The sequence below is a fragment of the Phyllostomus discolor genome, chromosome 2, assembly GCF_004126475.2.
Source record: "Phyllostomus discolor isolate MPI-MPIP mPhyDis1 chromosome 2, mPhyDis1.pri.v3, whole genome shotgun sequence".
In the NCBI taxonomy this organism is placed as follows: domain Eukaryota; kingdom Metazoa; phylum Chordata; class Mammalia; order Chiroptera; family Phyllostomidae; genus Phyllostomus; species Phyllostomus discolor.
This window is the reverse complement of record NC_040904.2, coordinates 99,152,300-99,176,081: the sequence shown is the minus strand read 5'-3', so window position 1 is coordinate 99,176,081 and position 23,782 is coordinate 99,152,300. Positions and strand designations below refer to the sequence as shown.

At 39.1% G+C, this 23,782-nt stretch overlaps 1 protein-coding gene across 4 annotated transcripts in view; it reads left to right on the top strand.

Annotated features, from left to right (window-relative positions):
* The window catches only part of LOC114490560 (cytochrome c oxidase copper chaperone), a 47,088-nt gene that overhangs the window by 2,595 nt on the left and 20,711 nt on the right, over positions 1-23,782 (top strand). Inside the window, exons 2-3 of one of the 4 annotated variants that reach the window (XM_028504590.2) lie at positions 245-333; positions 7,526-7,655. In XM_028504590.2, coding sequence (XP_028360391.1) covers positions 245-329 — 85 coding nt within the window. In that variant the 3' untranslated portion in view covers positions 330-333; positions 7,526-7,655. Of the gene's footprint in view, positions 1-244; positions 362-6,219; positions 7,394-7,525; positions 7,656-23,782 lie in introns of those variants that run through there. The other 3 variants (XM_036018137.1, XM_036018139.1, XM_036018138.1) reach the window with 3 other exon arrangements.

Here is a 23,782-nt window from a genome sequence, read left to right as displayed (position 1 = left end):
ATTACTTCTAACCAGATCTCCCCCCACCCCGCCAAATACTAGTTATCTGTGAAACATCTTTATGAACATGAAATATCACAAGAGCAAAAAAAATCCATTTGGCATAATAGCATTTTTTTAACTCCAGCTACATTTGATCAGACCTATGTTCTGCCTCATCCCCCATCATCATTATGCATGCTTATTTACTACTAGTGTGTTTAATGCCTACTTTGTTAGATAACAAGTACATTTTGTTTTGTAGCATCATTGAAAAAGGGGAAGAACACTGTGGACACCTAATTGAGGCCCACAAGGAGTGCATGAGAGCCCTGGGATTTAAGATATGAAATGGTGAGCATGGTACTCTCTGATTGAGAAGGTAATACATACGCTCATTGCTTCAGATTTCTTTATTGCTTTATAGATTTAGCAGTCATTGGGCAGCATTCTATCTGAAAGGTAGTTCACCTGCTTAATCCAACATGCTGCATTATCACTAAGAAATAACTTTACAGTTGCTAATGTAGGAAGTAAGTGATGCCAGTAAACTGATAGGTATTCAGTGGATTTGGGAAGGGGGTAATAGAGCTTTCAAGAAAGGGCTTGACAAAAAACCTTTAGAGTTAATGTTAAAGTTGGAAGTAATCATGGCTTCAGACGTTCATAGGATTCAGTGGTGCAACTTAAACTAAAAGGAAAATGTTCTCTATTCCTTATTTCTAATGTTGTGGGTCTTTAGTAAGTGCTTTTAAACAGGGAGTGGTAACACATGGAAGCATTGCTTTCTGCAAAGCAAAAATGAAATTTTTGCTATTTCTTTTTTGTTCTTGTTTTTTAATTTATTTTATTTATTTATTTTTGGAGAAGGGGAAAGGAGGGAGGAAGAGAGGGAGAGAAACATCAGTGTGTGGCTGCCTCTCACGTGCCCCCCACCAGGGATTGGGCCCACAACCCAGGCATGTGCCCTGACTGGGAATCAAGTGGGCGACCCTTTGGTTCGCAGGCCAGCACTCAATCCACTGAGCCACACCAGCCAAGGCTGCTATTTATTTTTTGTATTGTACTTTGTTCTAATAAAGTCCTAATAATTAAAATCTCAGACCATTTTTGGAAGAACTTTTAATCTAAATTTTAATGCTGAAGGGCACATTAATAAAAGTGATTGTTTTTGTTTGGAAGCTCTTACTTCAGATAGCAACTTGATTTACTCCCTCACTTCATTCAGGTCTCTTTTTAAATCTCTCCTTATCAAAGAGGCTTTCCCTCAACGTTCCATCTAAAATAACATCCCTTTCCCATCACTCTCCAATAGAACTTTCTGTGATAATGAAAATGTTCTGTACTTGGACTTTCCAGTATGGTAGCCTCCAGCCTTATGTGACTTTTGAGATCTTAAAATTTGAGTAGTGAAACTGAGAAACTGTCTTTTTAGTTTATTTAATTTTAATAGCCACCACATCTGGCTAGTGGCTACTTTAGTCTTAACACCATTGCCTGCACATTTTTAAGTATATTTTATTGATTATGCTATTACAGTTATCCCAATTTTTCCCCTTTGCCCCCCTCTGCCCAGTACCCCACTTCCCTCCATCCCTGCTCTTAGTTCATGTCCATGGGTCATGCATATAAGTTCTTCGGCTTCTTCATTTCCTATACTGTTTTTAACCTCCCCCTGTCTATTTTGCACCTACCAATTATGCTTCTTAATCCCTGTACCTTTTCCCCCATTCTCCTTCTTCCCCCTCCTCACTGATAACCCTCCATGTGATCTCCATTTGTATGATTCTGTTCCTGTTCTAGTTGTTTGCCTAGTTTGCTTTTGTTTTTGTTTTTTTAGATTCAGTTGGTGATAGTTGTGAGTTTGTTGCCATTTTACTGTTCATAATTTGATCTTTTTCTTAAATAAGTGCCTTTACATTTCATATAATAAGGGCTTGGTGATGATGAACTCCTTTAGATTTACCTTGTCTGAGAAGCACTTTATCTGCCCTTCCATTCTAAATGATAGGTTTGCTGGATAGAGTAATCTAAGTTGCAGATCCTTGCTTTTCATCACTTTGAATACTTCTTTCCAGCTCCTTCTTGCCTGCAAAGTTTCTTTTGAAAAATAAGCTGATAGTCTTGTGGTAACTCCTTTGCAGGTAACTCTCTTCTTTTCTCTTGCTGCTTATAAAAGTCTCTCTTTATCTTTAGCCTTTGGCTTTTTAATTGTGATGAGTCTTGGTGTGGCCCTCTTTGGGTCCAGCTTGTTTGGGATTCTCTGGGCTTCCTGGACTTGTATGTCTTTTCCTTCACTAAACTGGGGGAGTTTTCTTTCATTATTTTTTCAAATAAGTTTTCAATTTCTTGCTGTTCCTCTTCTCTGGCACCCCTGTGATTCAATGTTGGCACATTTGGAGATGTCCCAGAGTCATCTTATTCTCTCCTAATTTTTTGAATTCTTGTTTCTTCATTCTGTATGGTTGACTGCTTATTTCTTCCTTATGTTCCAGTCCGTTGATCTGAACCCCAGCTTCCTTCCTTTCACTATTGGTTCCCTGTGGATTTTTCTTTATTTCACTTAGTGTAGCTTTAATTTCTTCCCTTATGCGTTTGCTGTACTCAATGATTTCTCTGAGTATCCTGATCACCAGTGTTTTGAACTCTGCACCCGATAGGTTGGCTATCTGCATTTCATTTAGTTCTTTTTCTGGGGGTTTGATCTGTTCTTTCATTTGGACCATATTTCTTTGTCTCTGCAATTTGGCAGGCTCCCTGTGTTTGTTTCTGTGTATTAGGTAGAGCCACTTTGACTCCCTGTCTTGGTGTACTTGTTATGTTGTAAGGGGCAAATCCTTAGGTATTTGCCAGGGTGGAGCAACCCATTTTGTGGCACTATATGTGGGGGAGGGGTCGGAGAGGGAACAAGGCCACTTGCTCAGCTCTCGCCCCATTTCCAGTCACTCCCCCCACTTTCTATATGTGACTAAGTGCCCTTTTATCTGCTGCTTTAGTGCTGAATCCTAGCGTGGATGGGTTTGCATTCATTTTAGGGCCATGTGGGTCCTTTATATGGGCTCTCCTGAGAGACTGGCAATTTATTCTGCCACCCCAACTCCCACTGGTTTTTACGGCCATGAATTAAAAGGCCTTATTTCCCCATGCTGGAACCATGGGCTGTGTGGTCTGGCCTGGGGCCAGGATCACTTGCTCCCCAGGCATCCCTCCCAGTTTTTATCCACCATGTGTGACTGTGGTACTACCCATTCCACCATATGCCACCAGCACCTCTGCCTCACCTAGCTGCTGCCATACCATGTCCTTTCCACCCTGCTTCCCATCTCCGTCCCTCCTGCCCATCAGGATGAATATTTCTTAAGTCCTTAGTTTTCAGACTTCCATAGTTTGATTTTCTGGCAGTATAGGTTATTTTTAGTTTTGAAGTTAGTTGTGATCCATATAGTTTTGCGAGGAGGCGAAGCATGTCTATCTGTGTCCCCATCTTGGCCAGAAGTGCATATTATATATTTATTTCTCATCTACTTTGTTTTACTCCAATTGGAATGTAATCTCTGAGAGAGTTGGAATTTTCTGTTTCACTCCCTGTCATATTCTCAGGACCATAATATTTGTAGTTCCTGGCACAATAGTAGGTGTTCATTAGAGGATTGTTAAATTAATAAATAAGTGAGGGTGCTAAGTCCTGTAAATATGAAGTAATTCCTGAAGTAGGTTAGCAGGATCAGAACTGGAACCTGTCTCCAGGCAGACTCCTTCTGCTTTGTGCCCCACCCCACCCTCAGGCCCCGTCATGCACATCACACCACCACTTTTAACTTAATCATAGCTGAGAGATAATGCCAAAGCCACAGACCAGTGTAACAGTGATAGAGAGCCTGGCTTCTTTCCCTTTCACCTTCCTGCCTCTTTGCAATTTCACATGTGGCCAGTGTTCCTCACTGAGCTATAAAAAGGCAGGGGTAAGGAACTCGTCCCAAGCTGATAAGTAGTATTACTGTGTAGTGGAAAACAGTCCAGGCTGAAAGTCCCCGAGCTTAATTTTGGTTCTCCTGATGTCTAACTTAGCATGTGTTTTATTTCAGCTACACTTAATGTTCATCAAGACATTAATCCTCTCTGGACTTGACTTTTTATTTATATAAAGAAAACCATAATAAGTTTTATGATTTAAATATGGTATATCTATTCTGTACATGAGCTACTTAAATGGCTTTTAGATTAGATGGTCATGTAGAGAAATCTCATGATGAATCACTTTGTAAAATAAGTAAATTTGGGTAGGAGGCCGTGTTCTTAAAAAGTGTAAATATACCTATTGATTATTTTTAAAGACATGGAATCTCAACACTTGTACATGGTTTTCTTGTTGTCAGTATATGCAGACCCAGGGGAGACCCCTGAGACTGAAAATGAACCTCTCTAAGTGGAGGTCAGGGAAAGATGGAAGAAAGAGGCTGGCCACTCCAGTGTGTTAATTAATGGAGTTTATTAAGGGAAATGTACTTATGAGGGGCCTGTCTTGGGCAGCTGCAAGATGAAATAGATCCCTGTACCCCTTGACAGGGGTCAGAAAATTGTACAGGGTAAAGAGAGGGCATAGTCACAGGTACTAGTATGTGAATGCCACCAGGTATGGAAAATTTCATGCTTGTCCAGGTCAGAACAATAACCTGTTCCAGAAAGAGGCACATCACAGGAGGCAAGGAAGGGATGCTGGTTTATGTTAGAATGAGCATCGGTTATGATCAGTCTGTAAGAGGGATTTGGAGAAAGCAAACTCTGTTCTCGCCCAGAACACAGGGACAGATAGCGGTCATGTCATGGAACAGTCTCTCCTCCAACTAGTTCATGATCCACCTGTCTTCCCAGTCAGTAATGTAAGCTGTTGGCTAGGGCCAATCCTGCCTTGATAAAATGGGTGATTGTTTAAACTGCTCATTTTAGGAGCACCAAAAGCTTCTCTTAGACTTCATATGGATAACAAAGGTGGTACAGTTGTTATAAGTGGCATATATTCACAAGGATCAGAAGATTCAGTTCTGCTATGTTATTAGGACAGAGTTAGAGTGATTCCTGTGTTCTTCATTTGTGTATAAAAGAAAATGCAAGAGTTTTGGACTTAGGAGACCTGATGTTGAAACAATTGTTGCTCTTGGGCAAGTCCTTAACTTTCTGAACTTTCGTTTCCTTATCTGTAAAGCAAAGATAGTAATACATGACCAAACTACTTCATAGTCATTGTGATGCTTAAATGATATATGTATGAATGGGCTTTTTAAACTGTCAAATAGAAACCAGAAAGGAATATCTCATATATTGGAAGTTGTAGATAGGAGACATTTGATTGAGGTCTGTTAAATCTATAGGCTAATAGTGTATTTTTGAATTCTGGTTAGAAGAACAATCTGAATCCACATAGGAACAGGTGGAAGAGGAACCGATGTCCTCTTCCCCCAACCCTCATGGGGAAATGGAGGAACAATGAATCAGAAGACTTGCTGAAGTTGAGTAGATAGATGGTAGAATTAAAACTAGAGTCTATGTCTTTTGTGTTCCCCAAATCACAGGCACTTGACTCTTTACCCCTTGCATTTAATGAGGTCTTATCGCCAATATATTCCTTTTTAGGATTGTGTATCATCTTGATCTGTAACCCTGAAACTTTATAATGAACGCTAATTAGAAAAGCCTATTGTTGAAATGCATAGGTATCTAACTTAGTAACCAGGTCATTGGCTGTTGGGTAAAATCCAGCACTACTGTCTACACTGTCATAAGATAAACAACTAAATTGGTATGTCTCAGACTGGTAGACCACATTTTTCTGAGGAAAAATTTTACAAACTTAGGTCTTCCCAGTAATTATTATGAAAGTTTCATAATTCAAAAGCCTTTGTAGATATTAGTGTTATTTTCTAAATAACCTTGAAATCAGTAGGTTGGGACTTAACATAAAAGCAGGCTACATTTAGCCAGAGGTGTACCTTATAGTCACCTGAGGAATATTTTCCAAAATTCACAAGCCTGGGCCCTAAACTGCACCTGTTGACTCAGAAACTCCTAGATAATTTCAAGTGTTGCAATGACTTGAGCTGAAGGAATAATTCTAAATATAATATCTAAAGATTTAATGGTAGCAAAGGTAGAGACTTGAAAACTACTTCTAAGGAAAATTAGGTGTGTGATGGTGGTGATTCTAAATACTTTCTTCTTATGACTGTTTGCTTTTACTGAAAGAGAAACTAGAGGAACCTAGAAGCTGCTCAAAAATGTAAGAAAGTGGCAACTAGTGTCTTTCTGCCTTTAAGATTCAGAAGGAACCTGGAGAACTCACTATGGGGGCTAAAATCATTGAAAGAAATTAGAGAACTAGCACTTAGCATTGATGATACTCAGTATTCATTAAATTTAACTGAATTTAACAGTAGGTTAAAATATGCCGATTACACACATACACACAAGCAACTGATTATGCATGAAAATACCCGGAGAAAATCCAGAGGAAGGGTTACTTCTGCTATTCAAACATTTATTCATTCAATTGATATTTATTGTTTAAGACCCTAAAAAATGCCAAGATGAGGACAGAATCTCTTCTGTCAAGGGCTTTATACCCAGAGATATAACCAAGAAATTTACACCAGAAGCTTTCATGTGTGTATGTGATACACAGTCAGTAGCAAAAGAGGTTAACAGTGTTTTTGCTGTAGACTTCTATCTCTTGAAATGTTGAGTGGATTCATTTTTGGTTATCTTTCCTGCTCAAACCTTTTCCTTACATGTATTTTTTCTTTGAACTTTTTAGAAAAGAGGAAGTTTAGATATTTTATTGTTTATCAGGCTTATCTTTTCTAAACCAAATACAGAAAATAGATGAGGGAAGCATTTGAAGAGTTGGCTAGCCCAAATTACTTACTTTTTTTAGCATTATTCTCTGTCTTCTGGGGTAGGGACTGGAGGTGGGGTTGAGGATGGTCATGGAGGTGGGTGGGAGCTGTCTGAAGAGAAGCCTGGTTCTGCCTGACTAGAGCAGCAACCCTATCCTCTGCTGCTCTCCCTTTTTGATCTTTACAAATGGATTTCAAAAGGGTTACCTTTATTTTGCCTTGGGATAAATGAATAACTTTCCACAGGAAGTGCTTTGTATACAGAGCTGACCTTCTGCCTTTTACTTCCTGCATCTTTGCCAAACATACTTGAATCAGTAAGGAGGGGCTTGCAAATCCCTTTTGAATATCCTTAAAAATAAACTGCCTTAGCCTTTTTTGGGGAAGATATTTTTGAGAAAATAAATATAGTTTTACTTCAACAAAGACTTCTAAACATTAAACAGTGCAATGGATTGAACAGTTTCAGTGATGTTTTTAGTTCAACAAAACTAGAATTTTAAAACATGAATCTTTTATTTCATGACTGGGTTAGAAAAATTGTGGCAGTTAGTGCTCAGCTGAGGTACTCATTTCTAGTGGCCTTAATTCCCTGACTCCGTAAGTCTGGCATGATGTTTGAAATCTGACTTTCTAAAATAAATCTTTTTCTGTAGGTGGTCTGCTCTGTGAATGAATAATTCCTGAAGAATGAAGATGATTTAATAATTTTGGAGTTCTTTAATGAACTTTCATAAACGGAAAAAGTATCTATAATTAAAAAAAAGGAAATTGCATGGTCAAATATCTTTAGGTGTGTTTCTTGCGTTCCTCACATTCTCACACAGCACTTAATTATTTTTTTCTTAAAGTTTATAAAATAAACACATCTTACAATATAAACTTCCTATGTTGTTGTGTCATTCTGGGAACTCTGGGTACTTGTTGTAATGCAGTAGATCAGAACAGAGGTCCCTGGAAAACAGGAGACCCCAGGCAAACAAGGGAACCCCCCCAAAGCAAAAAGGAAGTGGGGGGGGCAGGAAGGCTGCTGAGGTGCAGATTAAAAATACCACAGTGCAAGCCCTGGCTGGTGTAGCTCAGTGGATTGAGCGTGGGCTGGGAACCAAAGTGTCCCAGGTTAGATTCCCAGCCAGGGTACATGCCTGGGTTGCAGGCCATAACCCCCAGCAACTGCACATTGATGTTTCTCTCTATCTCTATCTCTCTCCCCCTCTCCCTCCCTCCCTCCCTTCCCTCTCTAAAAATAAATAAATAAAATCTTAAAAAAAAATACCACAGTGCACGCCTTCTCCAAGGTAGGGAAGAGGGTGGTGGAAAATGATGCTCACACAGCGGAAGGCACATTGCATAACAAAGGCAGAATAAAACAGCTCTCGCCTTCTGAAAAAAGTAGTTTCTGAAGGAGGCTGCTACCAGGGGCAAACTGTAACAAAGACAGTGTAACTGAGACATGCACAAGCAGTCATTCATAATATAGCTTTGGTGGTGGGTGGGAAGCTTATTCAGCGCTTGCGTGAGCTGTAGAGGCTGGATGCCCAATCCTGGACGAACAGATGCATGCACACTTGTGTGTGATTGATTGTGCATGGGAAACTTGCCCTGACTAAAAATGGCAGCCAAAAGAGGGTCAAAGACACTGGGGAGCTGACAAAAATGGCGTACAGTGACACAGTAGGAAAAGCCAGAAACTCCCACTGGCTTCCTGTGCATGTGGGATTTGGGGAGGGCCTTTTGAAAGCAAAGGCACAGAAAGGTTGTTGCTCATGCACTTGGTACAGAGAAGTCCCTTTTTTGGTACAGGAACCCATGAGGGACTTAGACCCTGCATGGGTGAGCACCCACTTCTAGAGGCAGGGTCCCACACTAGGATGTGTGCCTTCCTGAGCTCCAGCCTCTGGGACACTAGGCACGGCATACAGTTCCTGGACTGCGACTTGGGGACTGGGAGCCTCACACCCCAGATCTCAAAGAGAGCTGCTACCTCGAGAGGATGGCGACTCTGAAACCCACAAGTGCACATGCCAGAGAGGATGGAGATCTGTTTACATGACTGGCTTACGGACAGATAAGGAAATGGTTTGCCCATTCTGGGCATGGTTTTGGCTTGTAGTCTGGGAAGCAAGGGGAAGTGCTGGGTGTCAACTGGAGAGAAGGACTCAGCAGGAGTGCTCTCAGCCCCCACAGGATTGGAACTGTGTTAATAAAAACCTGTTACCTTCAACACTAATTGTTGGGTTATATATAAGGGCACCAAGCCGAAGCCCAGTTTGCATGGACTGCATACATTGTAAGGACAGTGGAATTTTCAAAATCAAGTGCATGTAAGTATGAAATAACCCTTGACCAATCTGCAATGAGTATGGTACACCTGTTACATCATTTAAGGTTCTGGGTTTTTTTATTTTTAACTTTCTTTTTTTTTAAATATATATTTTGATTATGCTATTACAGTTGTCCCATTTTTCCCCCTTCACTCCCCTCAACCCCGTACACCCTCTCCCACCCATATCCCCCCTTTAGTCATGTCCATGTGCCATACTTATAATTTCTTTAGCTTCTACATTTTCCATACTATTCTTACCCTCCCCCTATCTATTTTCAACCTACATTCTATGCTACTTATTCTCTGTACCTTTTCCCCCTCTCTCCTCCTCCCACTCACCTGTTGCTAACCCTCCATGTGATCTCCATTTCTGTGGTTCTGTTCCTATTCTAGTTGCTTGCTTAGTTTCTTTTGGTTTTGCTTTAGGTGTGGTTGTTAATAATTGTGAGTTTGCTGTCCTTTTACTATACATGTTTTTTCTTTATCTTCTTTTCTTAGATAAGTCCCTTTAACATTTCATAAAATAAGGGTTTGGTGATGATGACTCCTTTAACTTGACCTTATCTGAAAAGCACTTTATCTGCCCTTCCATTCTAAATGAGAGCTTTGCTGGATAGAGCAATCTGGGATGTAGGTCCTTGTCTTTCATGACTTGGAATATTTCTTTCCAGCCCCTTCTTGCCTGTAAGGTCTCTTTTGAGAAATCAGCTGACAGTCTGAGGGGAACTCCTTTGTAGGTGTCTGTCCCCTTATCTCTTGCCGCTTCTAGGATTCTCTCCTTCATTTTTACCTTGGCTAATGTAATTATGATGTGCCTTAGTGTGTTTCTTCTTGGGTCCAACTTTGGGGCTCTCTGAGCTTCCTGGATTTCTTGGAAGTCTATTTCCTTTGCCAGAGTGGGGAAGTTCTTTATTATTTGTTCAAATATGTGCTCAATCTGTTGCTTTTCCTCTTCCCCTTCTGGTATCCCTATAATTCGGATGTTGGAACGTTTCAAGATGTCCTGGAGGTTCCTAAGCTTCTCGTTTTTCTGAATTCTTGTTTCTTCATTCTCCTGCTTGGTTGTTTTTTTCTTCCTTCTGGTCCACTCTATTGTTTTGAGTCCCAGTGTCCTTCCTATCACTATTGGTTCTCCGTGCATCTTCCTTCATCTCTTTTATAGTAACCTGCATTTTTCATGTAATTTGTGCCCAAAATCAACCAATTCCATGAGCTTCCTGATCACCAGTGTTTTGAACTGTGCATCTGATAGATTGGCTATCTTTTGGTCGCTCAAAAGGATGAGTCCTGGGGGACTGATCTGTTCTTCTATTGGAGACATGACTCCTTTTTTTTTTTTTTCTGGTCTGGTCACTCTTGTTCTGGTGAGGGGTGGAGCCTTAGGTGTTCACCTGGGCTGGGCACCCCAGTCGCTAGATTGTGACGTATGTGGGGGCGGGGAACAATGGCAGTATCACTGTTCTCCTGGGATCTCAGTCCCTTCTCTGGGATTGCGCGCTCTGCCCCGGTCCACAGTGCCACCTCACTGGGTCCGCCCACTGCTGCTTGCATACTCAGGGTCCACCACTTCGTCCCAGAAGACTTACTCCCGGTTGCCTTATGTGCCCAGTTCTCCCTGATCTCCGCTTGCCGAGACCCGCGCCCTCTCCTCCTCTCAGCCCCTCCTACTGGTCTGGAAGAATGGGTCTACTTCAACTTCTTGGCTGTCCGACATCCATTCAGATAAATTCTCTGTCAGTTCTGGGTGTTTTTCTGGCTCTAAATTGTTGTTCTAATCTTGGTTGTGTGTGGAGGTATGGTGCGTCCACCTATGCCTCCATCTTGCCGGAAGTCCTATTTTTAACTTTCTTAAAGGCAAGAACTAAACAAGCCTTCAGTCTGAATATTTTAAATTCTTGTTCATTACTAGTTCCCTCTTTGGGGAAAGAAATGTGTTTAAATTTTAGACCACATTGGGATGCTTTGGCTTGGAAGTTCTTAGTTGTTTGGACTAAGTTATCTATAGATGGCTAGTTACAATTTAGGGTAGAGTAGGATCATAAGTTTAATGCCCAGGGGCCAGAGAGTTATCTCATTAGTTAGAGTTCAGATCAGAGGCTGAATTAGTACAAATTCACTAATGAAATAGCTGTGTGCTATGCTGTTGTGACACCTGAAATAAAACAGTGTGGTTCCCTAACTATAGCAACTCTGGTTCTGTCAGTTGTGTAAGGGCTATAATAAGAAGCAATTGGCCATATTCTGCCTTTAAGTAAATCGAGTTTCAGATCTCAAAAAAAGATACTGAGGAATATAAGTAAGGAAAAGTGTACTGTTTATATGTCATTGTGTAATGGGAAAATTGCCTCTTTCATGAAATAAAGGAGCTGAATTAAATTATTCCTTAGAATTCATTCCTAATAATAAAGTTCATGGCTTTGAAGCCTGACAGCCTTAGGTTGAACAGTGGCTTATGTGACCTCTACAAGTTATAACCTCTTTGGGTTTGTTTTTCTCATCTGAAAGAAAAAAAGCAGGGATAGTAGTAATACCTAATTTAGAAGATTGTGAGTACTAATTAAAATGGTGTATATAAAGCATTTGGCACAGTGTCTAGCAATTAGTGTTATTAACATTCTCTACTTCTCTATTTCTATATTCATATTTTCATTTGAGTATTTGGATATAATACTTTTGTTTTAGTAAGCACTTTATAGTTTTTAGAGCATTCTTCTAGATGAAGAATAGAATCTTGAACAATCCTAAAACAGATATGAACCAACTTTTCCCTCAGTAGAGATCCCTGGCAGACAATTCAGATTCTACTTGCATATGTCCTGGGACTACAAAAATTAATAACACTATCACTCAATGTTACTTTTTTTTATTATTGTTCAATTGTCTCCATTTTCACACTCCAAAACCCCCCATTCCTGCCTTCCACTCTTGAACTTACTCGCTTTGGCTTTTCTCATGTGTCCTTTATTCATGTTCTTTTATGCCCCTTCCCCTTTTTTTCCCCAGTATCCCCTACCCTCTTCCCCCCTGATTACTGTCAGTTTGTTCTTTATATCATTGTCTCTGGTTATATTTTGCTTGCTTGTTTGTTTTGTTGATTAGGTTCCAATTAAAGGTAAGATCATATGATATTTGTCTTTCACCACCTGCCTTATTTCACTTAGCATAATGCTTTCCAGTTCCATCTATGCTGTCACAAAGGGTAGGAGCTCCTTCTTTCTCTCTGCTGGGTAGTACTCCATTGTGTAAATGTACCACAGTGTTGTTGTTTTTAAAATATTTATTTATTTATTTTCAGAGAGGGAAGGGAGGGAGGTAGAGAGAGAGAGATAGAGAGAGAGAAACATCAATGTGCGGTTGCTGAGGGTTATGGCCTGCAACCCAGGCATGTACCCTGGCTAGGAATTGAGCCTGCGACACTTTGGTTCCCAGCCTGTGCTCAATCCACTGAGCTACACCAGCCAGGGCTGTACCACAGTGTTTTTATCCACTCATTTACTGATGGGCACCTAGGCTGCTTCCAGCACTTGGCTATGGTAAATTGTGCTGCTATGAACATTGGGGTGCATAGGATGTATTGAATTGGTGTTTCAGGATTCTTAGGGTATAATCCCAGCAGTGGAATCACTGGGTCAAAAGGCAGTTCCATTTTTGGTTTTCTGAGGAAATTCCAGACAGTTTTCCATAGTGTCTGCACCAGTCTGCATTCCCACCAACAGTGCATTAGGGTTCCATTTTCTCCACAACCTTGCCAGCACTTGTTTGTTGATTTGTTTATGATGGCCACTCTGTCTGGTGTGAGGTGGTAATCTCACTGTGGTTTTAATTGGCATGTCTCTGATGGCTAGTGATACTGAGCATCCTTTCATATGTGTCTGGGCCCTCTGTATGTCCTCCTTGGAGAAGTGTCTGTTCAGGTCTTTTGCCCATTTTTCATTTGGGTTGTTTGTTTTCCAGGAGTGGAGTCGTGTGAGAGTTCTTTATGTATTTTGGAGATCAGACCCTCATGTGAGGTATCATTGGCAAATATATTTCCCATATGGTTGGTTCTCTTTTCATTTCAATGGTGTTTTCTGTAGCCATGCAGAAGCTTTTTATTTTGATGAGGTCCCATTTGTTTATTCATTCCTTTATGTCCCTTGCTCTAAGGGACATATCAGTAAAAATATCGCTGCATGGAATATGTGAGATTTTCCCACTTATGTTCTCCTCTAGAACTTTTATGGTGTTATGGGTTATATTTAAGTCTTTTATCCACCTTGAGTTTATTTTTGTGTATGGTGTAACTTGCTGATTGAGTTCCTTTTTTTTTTTTTTTTTGCATGTAGCTGCCCAGATCTCCCAATACCGTTTGTTGAAGAGGCTACTTTTACTCCATTCTGAACTTCTGCCCCCTTTGTTAAATATTAATTGACCGTAGAGACATGGGTTTATTTCTGGGCTCTCTATTCTGTTCCATTGATCTATGTGGCTGTTCTTATGCCAGTACCAGACTGTTTTTTTATTACAGTGGCCTTGTAATATATTTTATATCAGGTATTGTGATCCCTCCTACTTTGCTTTTCTTTTCAAACTGCTGCAGCTATTCAGGGTCATTTATGGTTCCATATCAATTTTTGAAATGTTTTTTTCTATATCTGAAATATGTCCTTGGTACTTTAATAGGGATTGCGTTGAATCTATAAATTGCTTTGGGTAGTATGGACATTTTGATGATGTTAATTCTTCCAATTCATGAACATGGTATATGCTGATATTTATTTGTGTCTTCCTTAATTTCTTTCTTCATGTTGTGTAGTTTTCTGAGTACAGGTCTTTAACGTCCTTGGCAAGGTTATTCTTAGGTTCTTTATTTTTCTTGTTGCTATGTCAAATGGGATTTTTTTCCTGATTTCTGTTTCTGATATTTCATTGTTGGTGTATAAAAATGCCTATGATTTCTGAATACTGTCTTTGAATCATACTGTTTTGCCAAATTCACTTACTATGTTGAGTAGTTTTTTTAGTGGAGTATATAGGATTTTCTGGGTACACTATTATATCATCTGCAAACAGTGACAGTTTTACTTCCTCCTTTCCAATTTGGATGCCTTTCATTTCTTTTTCTTGTGTGATTGCTGTGGCTAGGACTTCCAGTACTATGTTGAATAGAAGTGGTGAAAGCAGATATCCTTGTCTTGTTCCTTATCTTAGTGGGAAAGCTTTTAGTTTTTGCCTGCTGAGTATGATGTTGGCTGTAGGTTTCTTGTATATGGCCTTTATTATGTTGAGGTATGCTCCCTCTACTCCCACTTTACTGAGTGTTTTTATCATAAATTGGTACTAAACCTTATCCAGTGCTTTTTCTACATCTATTGATATGATCTTGTGATTTTTGTCTTTCCTTTTGTTTATGTGATATATTACATTTATTGATTTATGAATATTGTACCATCCTTGCATCCCTGGAATGAATCCCACTTGATCATGGTGTATGATTTTTTTAATGTGTTGCTGGATGCAGTTTGCCAGTATTTTGTTGAGGATTTTAGTGTCTATGTTCCTCCATGATATTGGCCTGTAATTTTCTTTATTTGATTTGTTGTGTCTTTGTCAGGTTTTGGGATTAGGATGATGCTGGCTTCATAAAAAGAGTTTAGGAGTCTTCCCTCTTCTGGGATTTGTTTTGGAATAGTCTGAGAAGAATGGGGTTAGCTCTTCCTCGAGTGTTTTTAAAAAATTCTCCTGTGGATCAGTCCAGTTCAGGGCTTTCATGTGCTGGGAGTTTTTTGATTACTGCTTTGATTTCATCAGCTGTACTGGTCTGTTCAGGCTTTTGCTTCTTCTTCATTCACTTTTGGGAGATTATATTTTTTTAGAAATTTGTCCATTTCACCCTGATTTTCAAATTTCTTGGCATATATTTGATTGTAATAATTTCTTACAATCCTTTGAATTTCTGTGGTATCAGTTGTAATCTCTCCTCTTTCATTTCTGGTTGTATTTATTTGGGTCTTCTCTCTTTTTTTCTTGATGAGTCTGCTTAAAGGCTTGTCAATTTTGTTTATCTTTTCAAAGAACCAACTCCTGGATTTATTGATCCTTTGGATTGTTCTTTTAGTCTCTGTGTCATTTAATTCTGCTCTGATCTTGGTTATTTCCTTCCCTCTACTCACTCTGGGCTTTGTTTATTGTTGTTCCTCCAGTTCTTGTAGAGGTAGTGTTAGGTTGTTTATTTGAAATGTTTCTATCTTTTTTAGGTAGACCTGTATCGCTATGAACTTCCCTCTCAGGACTGCCTTCTCTGCATCCCATAAGTTTTGGACTGTTGTTTGTTCATTTTCATTTGTTTCCATAAACTTTTTGATTTCTTCCTTGATCTCATTCTTAACCCATTCATTGTTTAATAGCATGCTATTCAATCTCCATGAATTTGAGTGTTTTTGAGTTTTCACCTTGAGATTGGTTTCTAGTTTCAGGTCCTTGTGGTCCGTGAAAATATTTCCTTGAATGTGTTGAGGTTTGTTTTGTGTCCTATCATGTGGTCTATCTTTGAAAATGTTCCATGTGCATTTGGAAAGAATGTGTATTTTGCTTCTTTGGGATGATAGGTTCTATTTATATGAATTAAGTCCATTTTATTTAGGGCATTGTTCAATGCCGCAATATCCTTGTTGATTCTTTGTTTGGAATATCTGTCCATTTTTGACAGTGGGGTGTTAAAACCCCATAGTGTATGTGTGTTGCTGTCTGTATCTTTCTTGAAGTCCTCCAAGATTTTGCTTATATATTTAGGTGCTCCTATGTTGGGTGCCTATATGTTTATAATGTTTGTATCTTCTTGATGGATTCTTCCCTTGAGTGTAATAAAATGTCCTTCAGCGTCTCTTTTTATGGCTTTTGTTTTGAAGTCTATTTTGTCTGATATAATTATCACTATCTCGGCTTTTTTTCCCTGTCCATTTTCTTGGAATATTTTTTTCCAGCCCTTCACTTTCAATCTATGTAGGTCTTTTGTTCTGAGATGGGTCTCTTGTAGGTAGCATATGTGTGGGTCATGTTTTCTTATCCATTCAGCTATGCTATGTCTTTTGATTGGAGTGTTTAATCCATTAACATTTAAGGCTATTACTGATAGCTACTTATTCATTTTTCCCTCTTTGTACCTGTGTTTCTCTCTCACTCGCTCACTCTTTTTCTTCCCCTTGTTGAAGCAGTCCCTTTAGCATCTTACAGTGCTGGTTTGATGGAGGTGTATCCTTTCAGCCTTCTTTTTTCTGGGAAACTCCTTATTTTGCCTTGTATTTTAATTGAGAGCCTTGCTGGGTAGAGTAGTCTTGGTTGCAGGGCCTTTATTTCTTGCCATTCTCTCCTGGCTTGTAGTGTTTCTGTTGAAAAATAAGCTGCTAGCGTTATGGGAGCTCCTTTGTATGTTACTTCTTGTTTCTCCATTGTTGCTTTTAAGATTCTCTCTTTGTCTTTAAAACTTGGCATTTTAATTTTGGTGTGTCTTGGAGTAAACATATTTGGGTTCATCTTGACTGGGACCATCTGTGCCTCCTGAACTTGTGCGGTTTTTCTCCTCTCCAAGTTTGGAAAGTTTCTGTCATTATTTTTTCAAACAGGGTTTCTATCCCTTGTTCCTTTTCTTCTCCTTCTGGTATTCCTATGATTCTAATGTTGTTGCATTTCATGTTTCCTTGCAGTTCCCTTAAGCTATCTTCATATTTTTTTTAATCTCTTTCCATGCATCTACTCTACCTGGGTATTTCTTTCTACCTTGTCTCCCAGCTCACTAATTCAGTCCTCTGCTTCATTCAGCCTGCTTATGATTCCTTCTAGTGTGTGTTTTCTTGTTTCAGAAATTATATTCTTAATTTATTCCTGTTCTTGTTTATAGTTTGTATTTCCTTTTTCATACTGTTGTAGTTCTCACTCAGTTTCTTGTAGTCTGTGATTTCCTTGAACATTCTTATCACCATTCTTTTGAATTCTGTATGATAGTTTGCTTCCTTCCATTTCATTTAGCTCTTGTAGTGGGAAGTCTTTCATTCCTTTTGATTGCAGGTTTTTTCTTTGTCTCCCCATTTTAGGTGATGCTTTTTGTTTCTTTGATTCCCAATACTTTTTTTGCTAGCTGTCTTTGTAGGATGAACTTCTATGGTGGGAGTTCTGTGGGACTCAGTAGTGTGGTCTCTTTGATCTCCTTGTCTGGATGCCCTAGGGTTGCCTTTTCTTCCATTTGTGTGGGCTTTCGGGTTGTATGTGGGTTTTACCTGTTGGTGGCTTCTTGGTTGGATTTTTTTCCTCCAACAAGTTTATTGGTATTCACAACTCCCACTTTATCTTGTATGTGATCAGAGGCAAATGTTTGTAAATATCCTCTGCAATCCTTGGCTTCCAAACCTCATATCAGCTGGGATTTCATTTGCTGCTCACTCTGTTCTTCAGAAGATTGCCTAGGTGTCCAAATTGGGTGCACAAGCAAGTGGGTTTGGGTCCCATCTACCTCCCCACCATCTTCTGCCTATAAATTCCCAATGTTAATTTTTGATGTATGCTGGTCCAACTTTTCATACATGTTTATATAGTTTTGAAAACAAAAATATCATTTGTCTATACTATGTATTTTTAATGAGATCATAATAGTATATGCCTTCTTTCCAACATATATTTTTACCATCAGTGAGTACCTTATTTTTCGGACTATAAGATGCACCGCTGCCCCCAATTTGGGAGGAATAATGGTTGTTAACGCTGCTGTCAAGTTCTGTTTACATTTACATTGGTGAAATATGTTATTTATGTTATTAAATATTTTACCACATTTTTTGCTTCAAAAAATTTTTTTCCTATTTTCCTCCACTAAAACCTAGGTGTGTCTTATGGTCCGAAAAAATATGGTAGTTTACAATGTGATTTGTGTTGTCTGTGTATAAATCCATTTTGTGGCTTATTATTTGACCAACTCCCAATTGTTTGTACATATTCATGAAACAAGTGTTTACTATAGAGTGCCTGCTGTATGTCAGATACCATTCTAGGAAATGGATCTTAGTCTTGAATAGGACGCATACCAGATACCTAAGTTATTTCTGACTTTTGGAGGGTGGGAGTATTTTTGTTTTGTTGGTTTTATGGAATCAAGATAACATCACCTAAAATCCACTGGTGTACAACAGGACCACTTTTTGGTGACCTTGGCATTCATCTCTTTCTGCATGTATAGACTCTTTTTACTTTTTTTTCTATTCCTTAATAACACTGCAAGGGAAGCTTCATACAAAAGTCTTTACAAATGTCTTTTACTAATTACTTAGCTAAGGAGAGGCCAGAGGCTATGCACATTTTCAAGGCTTTGGGTAAGTACTGCCTGACAGATCTCTAGAAAGTGGGTACCCATTTGTAACTTAGTATCTAAGGATGCCTATTTCTCTAAACTCTTAGCAAGGTTGATTTTTTCAACCTTTGCCAGTTTGATAGGCTCACCTGATTTGTAAAACTAACATACCTTTCTTGACATCTGCCATAGTTAAAAATACATCTCACAAGATCTTCCCATCTTGCCCAGTGCTTGGGTCTTTCCAAAGATTATGTGAAGCATTTTGGTAGTACTAATAAGAAATATCACCACATTAATTTGAAAAAAAAAAAGAACTTAGATTCCTAGTAGGCAACAACCACATTCTGGTATACCTCTTTGCTAAGCACCTGTTATTCACAATAACTCCCAAACTCTTCGTAAAGATACATTCACGCTATTCTCTAAGTAGTTCCCTTTGTCTAACTTTGAACTGTTTGACTTGAAGTTCGATGAGAACAGGACCATGTCCCTAGGCAAGGTCTACCTTAGGATAAACTATACCTTCCACAGGTCTGATGTGAGGGTAATAGAGAAACTATACCCCCATTTTACAGACATTTAGAGAGGTTTAGGAAATTGCTCTGGTCAAATAGCTTGTGACCTCAGATGTGAGTCTTGGTCTTTAGAATTCAGGCCGTGTTCTTTCCATACTAGATGTATAATATAAACACACACATATTCATAGATATAAATTCATTTATTCATTCAATACATATTTTGTGAAGGCCTGTAATGTGCAAGGTGATGATCCAGGTGTTGAGTATTCATATGTGATTCAGACATATCAGTATATCTTGTCTTCAGTAAGATGAGAGGCTATTTGACTCAACAATTACTGAGGACATATCTAATGCCAACTGTGTGCTAAGCAGTGAACAAAGCTCAGTTAGGCATTGACCCTGGTCTCAAAGTGATTATAGTCTAGTGGCTATATGTATATAAGCTATGAAAATATAAAGTTGAGTACTCAGTACTATGATGAATATTCCAAATTGCTTTTCTTAAAAGAATTTATGCATGTGAGACTATACCCAGTGTTTTTTAGCTATTACTGTTAGATGGTAGTTCCATCCATGTTATGGAGCTTTTGACAGCAAGTAATAAAAGGTCCTCATCAAGGAAAACTCACATAACTAGAAGTCCAATGTTTGGGCAAGTTCTATATGCGATAATGTAGGCTCAATGATGCCTTCCAAGACTAAAGTTATTTTTATCTCAGAGCTCTCCCCTTTTTGACTGATAGAGACAATCATATACTTTATTGTTCAAGTCTTGCATAAGAGAGAAACCATTCCCAAGGCATGAGTTCTTTTTTTTTTTTTAGTCTGAGCCAAATAAGGTTTATGTATAGTATTATGAATCAATAGTAGTTGCCCACCCCTTGGATCCACGTGTAGGTTAGATGTCAGAACAAACTAGAATTCTGTTACAAGGGAGAAGAAGTAAATGGATATTAAGTAGGCAACCAATTTTCCACTAAACCCTCTTGTTCCCTTAACAACCAAGTCATCCTGAATGGTCAGATTAAGTTTAGAGTACCAGTTCCTCTCATAGTTTACTCAAAATTTTGAGAGAAAATTATTGATAGACCATAATTAGTGTGATGTTCAGTCTTCATAGAATAAGACAATCATGTTCTCTGAAGAGTAGTCCTTATGGAAATCCTTAGGGAGATCTGAATCTGGAAATATTCAACTACAAGTACCAGAATACCAGCTATATCTTTATGTCTGGAAGTTGAAAGTCCCAGGTCTGAGACAATGGTTCAGTGATACTTTCAAAAACAGGCTTGGCTACTTTTCTGTTCTTTATCTTTCTCAACTTTAGGCATATCAATCTCAAGGCTCTGCTAACTGCAAGCATTACACCATCACATCACTGTATTCAAGCCAGGATGAAAGCAGATCTTACTGTGTCTATCAGGGAATATGCTTTTTCCCAGATGCTTCAAATGCACATGCTCATATCTCATTGGCCACATACCCACCCTTCAACCTATTGCCATCCAGGGGAGTGGGATCTCATGCTTGGCTTTCACCAGTCTATTTCAAACCCTGGCAACTGGAAGAGAAGCCCATCTTCCTTAACATATTGCCAGAGCAAAATCAGAGTTCCATAAGTTAAGGAAACTAAGGTTGCTATAGGATGGGCAATGAGTAGTGTCTGCCTAAGGCCAACTTGGCAATATGTGTCCAAAGCCTCTGTTCTATTTTTTTTATTTTGCCTCTGCTCTATTTTAACATCTATATTAGGAAAGCATTAATTCCAAGCCCAGTGTTTCTCCAATTCTGTGTAGTGAAGAATTAGTTTTCATGTTTTCTAACTCACAGACCATACTAGTAAAGTGAAATAAAAAAAAATAGATACTTTAAACAAAACACACTACACAAACCCAAAGTTTTTATTAAACTCAAAGGCCACAAGTTTCTCTGTCAAATTGCTATAAAAATGTCTACATACTCTTTTTTAATTTATTTATTTATTTATTTATTTTTAGAGAGGGAAGAGAGGGAGAAAGAGAGAGAGAGAGAAACATCAATGTGCGGTTGCTGGGGACTGTGGCCTGCAACCCAGCCATGTGCCCTGACTGGGAATTGAACCTGCGACACTTTGGTTTGCAGCCCCCACTCAATCCACTGAGCTATGCCAGCCAGGGCAAATGTCTACATACCCTTAATTTCTGTTCTCTTCTGGTCATGGACTAGTAAAAGCTCTCAGACCACTGTGGTTCGTGACCATGCTTGGCAAGACACTGTTTAGCGCCTTGACTTCACAATCTGACCTGTGCCTGCCTCTCCTGCCTGTGTCCTGCTGCTCCCTTTGGTTCACCTACAACAAGCTCTTCTCGGTTGCCAGAATATACCATATGGCTTTTTTTGTTGTTGTTTTACTACTGGACTTGACTTCACATTTTGTTCTCCCTTCCTGGAATGCCTTCTCCTAGCAGGGAACACCTACTCGTCCTTTTAGACCAGCTAAAATGTCATCTTCCTTGTGATAATTTTTATGAATTCTTTGCTTCCCCATCAGTGCTTCCTTTGAATCCCAAGTATACTTATTTTATTAGATTGTTGTTATTAGAGGCCCAAGTTAGCCTCTGTGACTAGATTAAAAGTTCCCTGAAGGTAATAAATTTCTTGCTCATATTAATATCCCCTGTTCCCGGAGCACATATTTTGCCCTAAATAAATGTCGATTGATTTGAATCAACTCAACAAATAAGACTTAGGTTTCTTTCTTTTTATTCTCCCGCAAATATTTTCTATTGTGCTTCTGCCCGTATGTTTGTGGATTTCCGTATAAGAACACACCATTTTGATACATAAATTTTCCTTCCCCCTTCTTTCAAATCTGGGTTTAAAAACAAAATACAATTTCTATCGTGGATTCCCATCACAGGTCCTGTCCTACATGCATCAATGTCACCATCACTACAGGCAGCATGTGGGATTTATGAACCCACGAGGTCACTCCAGCAGCATGCTCAAATCCCCTGTAGCAATAAATGAGCCTGTATATGGATACATACAAACTCCCAAAAGTACCTACCAAAGTAGTACAGCACAGAGGATGTGCAGTTTAGAGTAATAGTGTTCCAGATTTTAGTCCTTATTCCTATATTAGTTCTGTGGCCTTGAATAAATTCCTAACTTCTCTGAGCCTGTTTCTTTCATTTTAAAAAAAGGTATCATGGAATAACATGAGGAAACAATAATTTCTTGATAAATGTTAGTGCCCTCTACTCAGATGAGTCCATTTACTCAGATGAGTCCACAGACTGACAAGGAAAGCAGGCTGAGAACAGTAGTCAGTGGGTTTCCCTGTCTCTTTCAAGTGTTAAGGCCAGCCTGTGCTTTCAGGCTTGCTGAGGAAGCTGACCTGCTTTTGAAATTCTATCTCGGGCATAGCCTTGGTTGCTTCTCTGTATCAGTGCTTATTTCCTCTCTCACAGCTGGCAGGGATCACTACATTGGCAGCTCAAGGGGTACATGACTAAGGTGGAGGGATGTGCAGCTGCTGCTTGTTAAAAGGTGGGTGGTTTGTTTGGGAGACAGCCATAAAAGCAGCATATGGAAATCCCCAAACTAAATCCCCGAACTCCACTGCTCAAGTGACATCATGGGGCCAAACCATCGCTGGGAGGGAGGCTCCAGAGGAGGCCGTTCCTTCCTCAGGCACTCTAGCTCTTTTGCTTTACCACTGATTTACCCCTCCCCACCTTAACTTTAGGAAAGAGGGACTATGATGGACATTTGTTGAGTTTAATTAATATAAAAAAACTGACTTCCTTCAACATGCCCTGCATTTTCACACCTTTGTACCTCACTTCTGCTGTACTCTCCACTAGAAATGCTCTCCCCTTCTACTTACCTGGGTAATTCAACCCCTACATTTTGAATCAAATGTGAGATCTTAGGCCTTTCTTCCTCTACACCACCCTCTCTTCTAGGCTTTCATTTGTCTTTAAACTTAACCCAGTTGTCGTGCATCACACATTTAACTGCTCTTGTTTTCTTTCTAACTTTATTTTTCAATTAAAGTTGACATTCAGTAGTGTTCTGTATTGGTTTCAGGTGTACAGCATAGTGGTTAGACAATCATTTGCTTTACAAAGTATTCCCCCAATAGTTCCAGTACCTACCTGGCACCACCCAAAGTTATTACAATATTATTGACTGTATTTCCTGTGTTGTACTTTATATCCCTGTGACTGTTATGCAACTACCAATTTGTACTGTTTAATCCCTTCTCTTTTTCACCTGCCTCTCCAACCCCATTCTCCTCTAGTAACCACTAGTCAGTTCTCTGTATCTATGCGTCTGTTTCTATTTTGTTTGTTCATTGTTTCTTGTTCTTTAGATTCCACATATAAGTGAAATTATGTGGTATTTGTCTTTTACTGTCTATTTCCCTTAGCATAATACTCTCTAGGTCCATCCGTGCTGTTGTAAATGGTAAGATTTCATTCTTTTCTAATGTTCAAGTAATATTCCATTGTATGCATGTACCACAACTTTTTTATTCACTTGTCTATTGATGGAATTACCCTTGCTTTTGAGGTATCCTTCCCTGATAGAGTGAAAGAAAGCTCTTGGGAGTCTTTGATTCTCTAAGTGTTTGGTTCACTTAATAAATAATTGTATGCTCTATTCAGTTTATTTGACAATTTCTAATTTCTCACTAATTGTGGCTAGCTTATTAGTAGTATAATAAAAGTCCCTATTGATTGAGCACTTAAATAGTTCT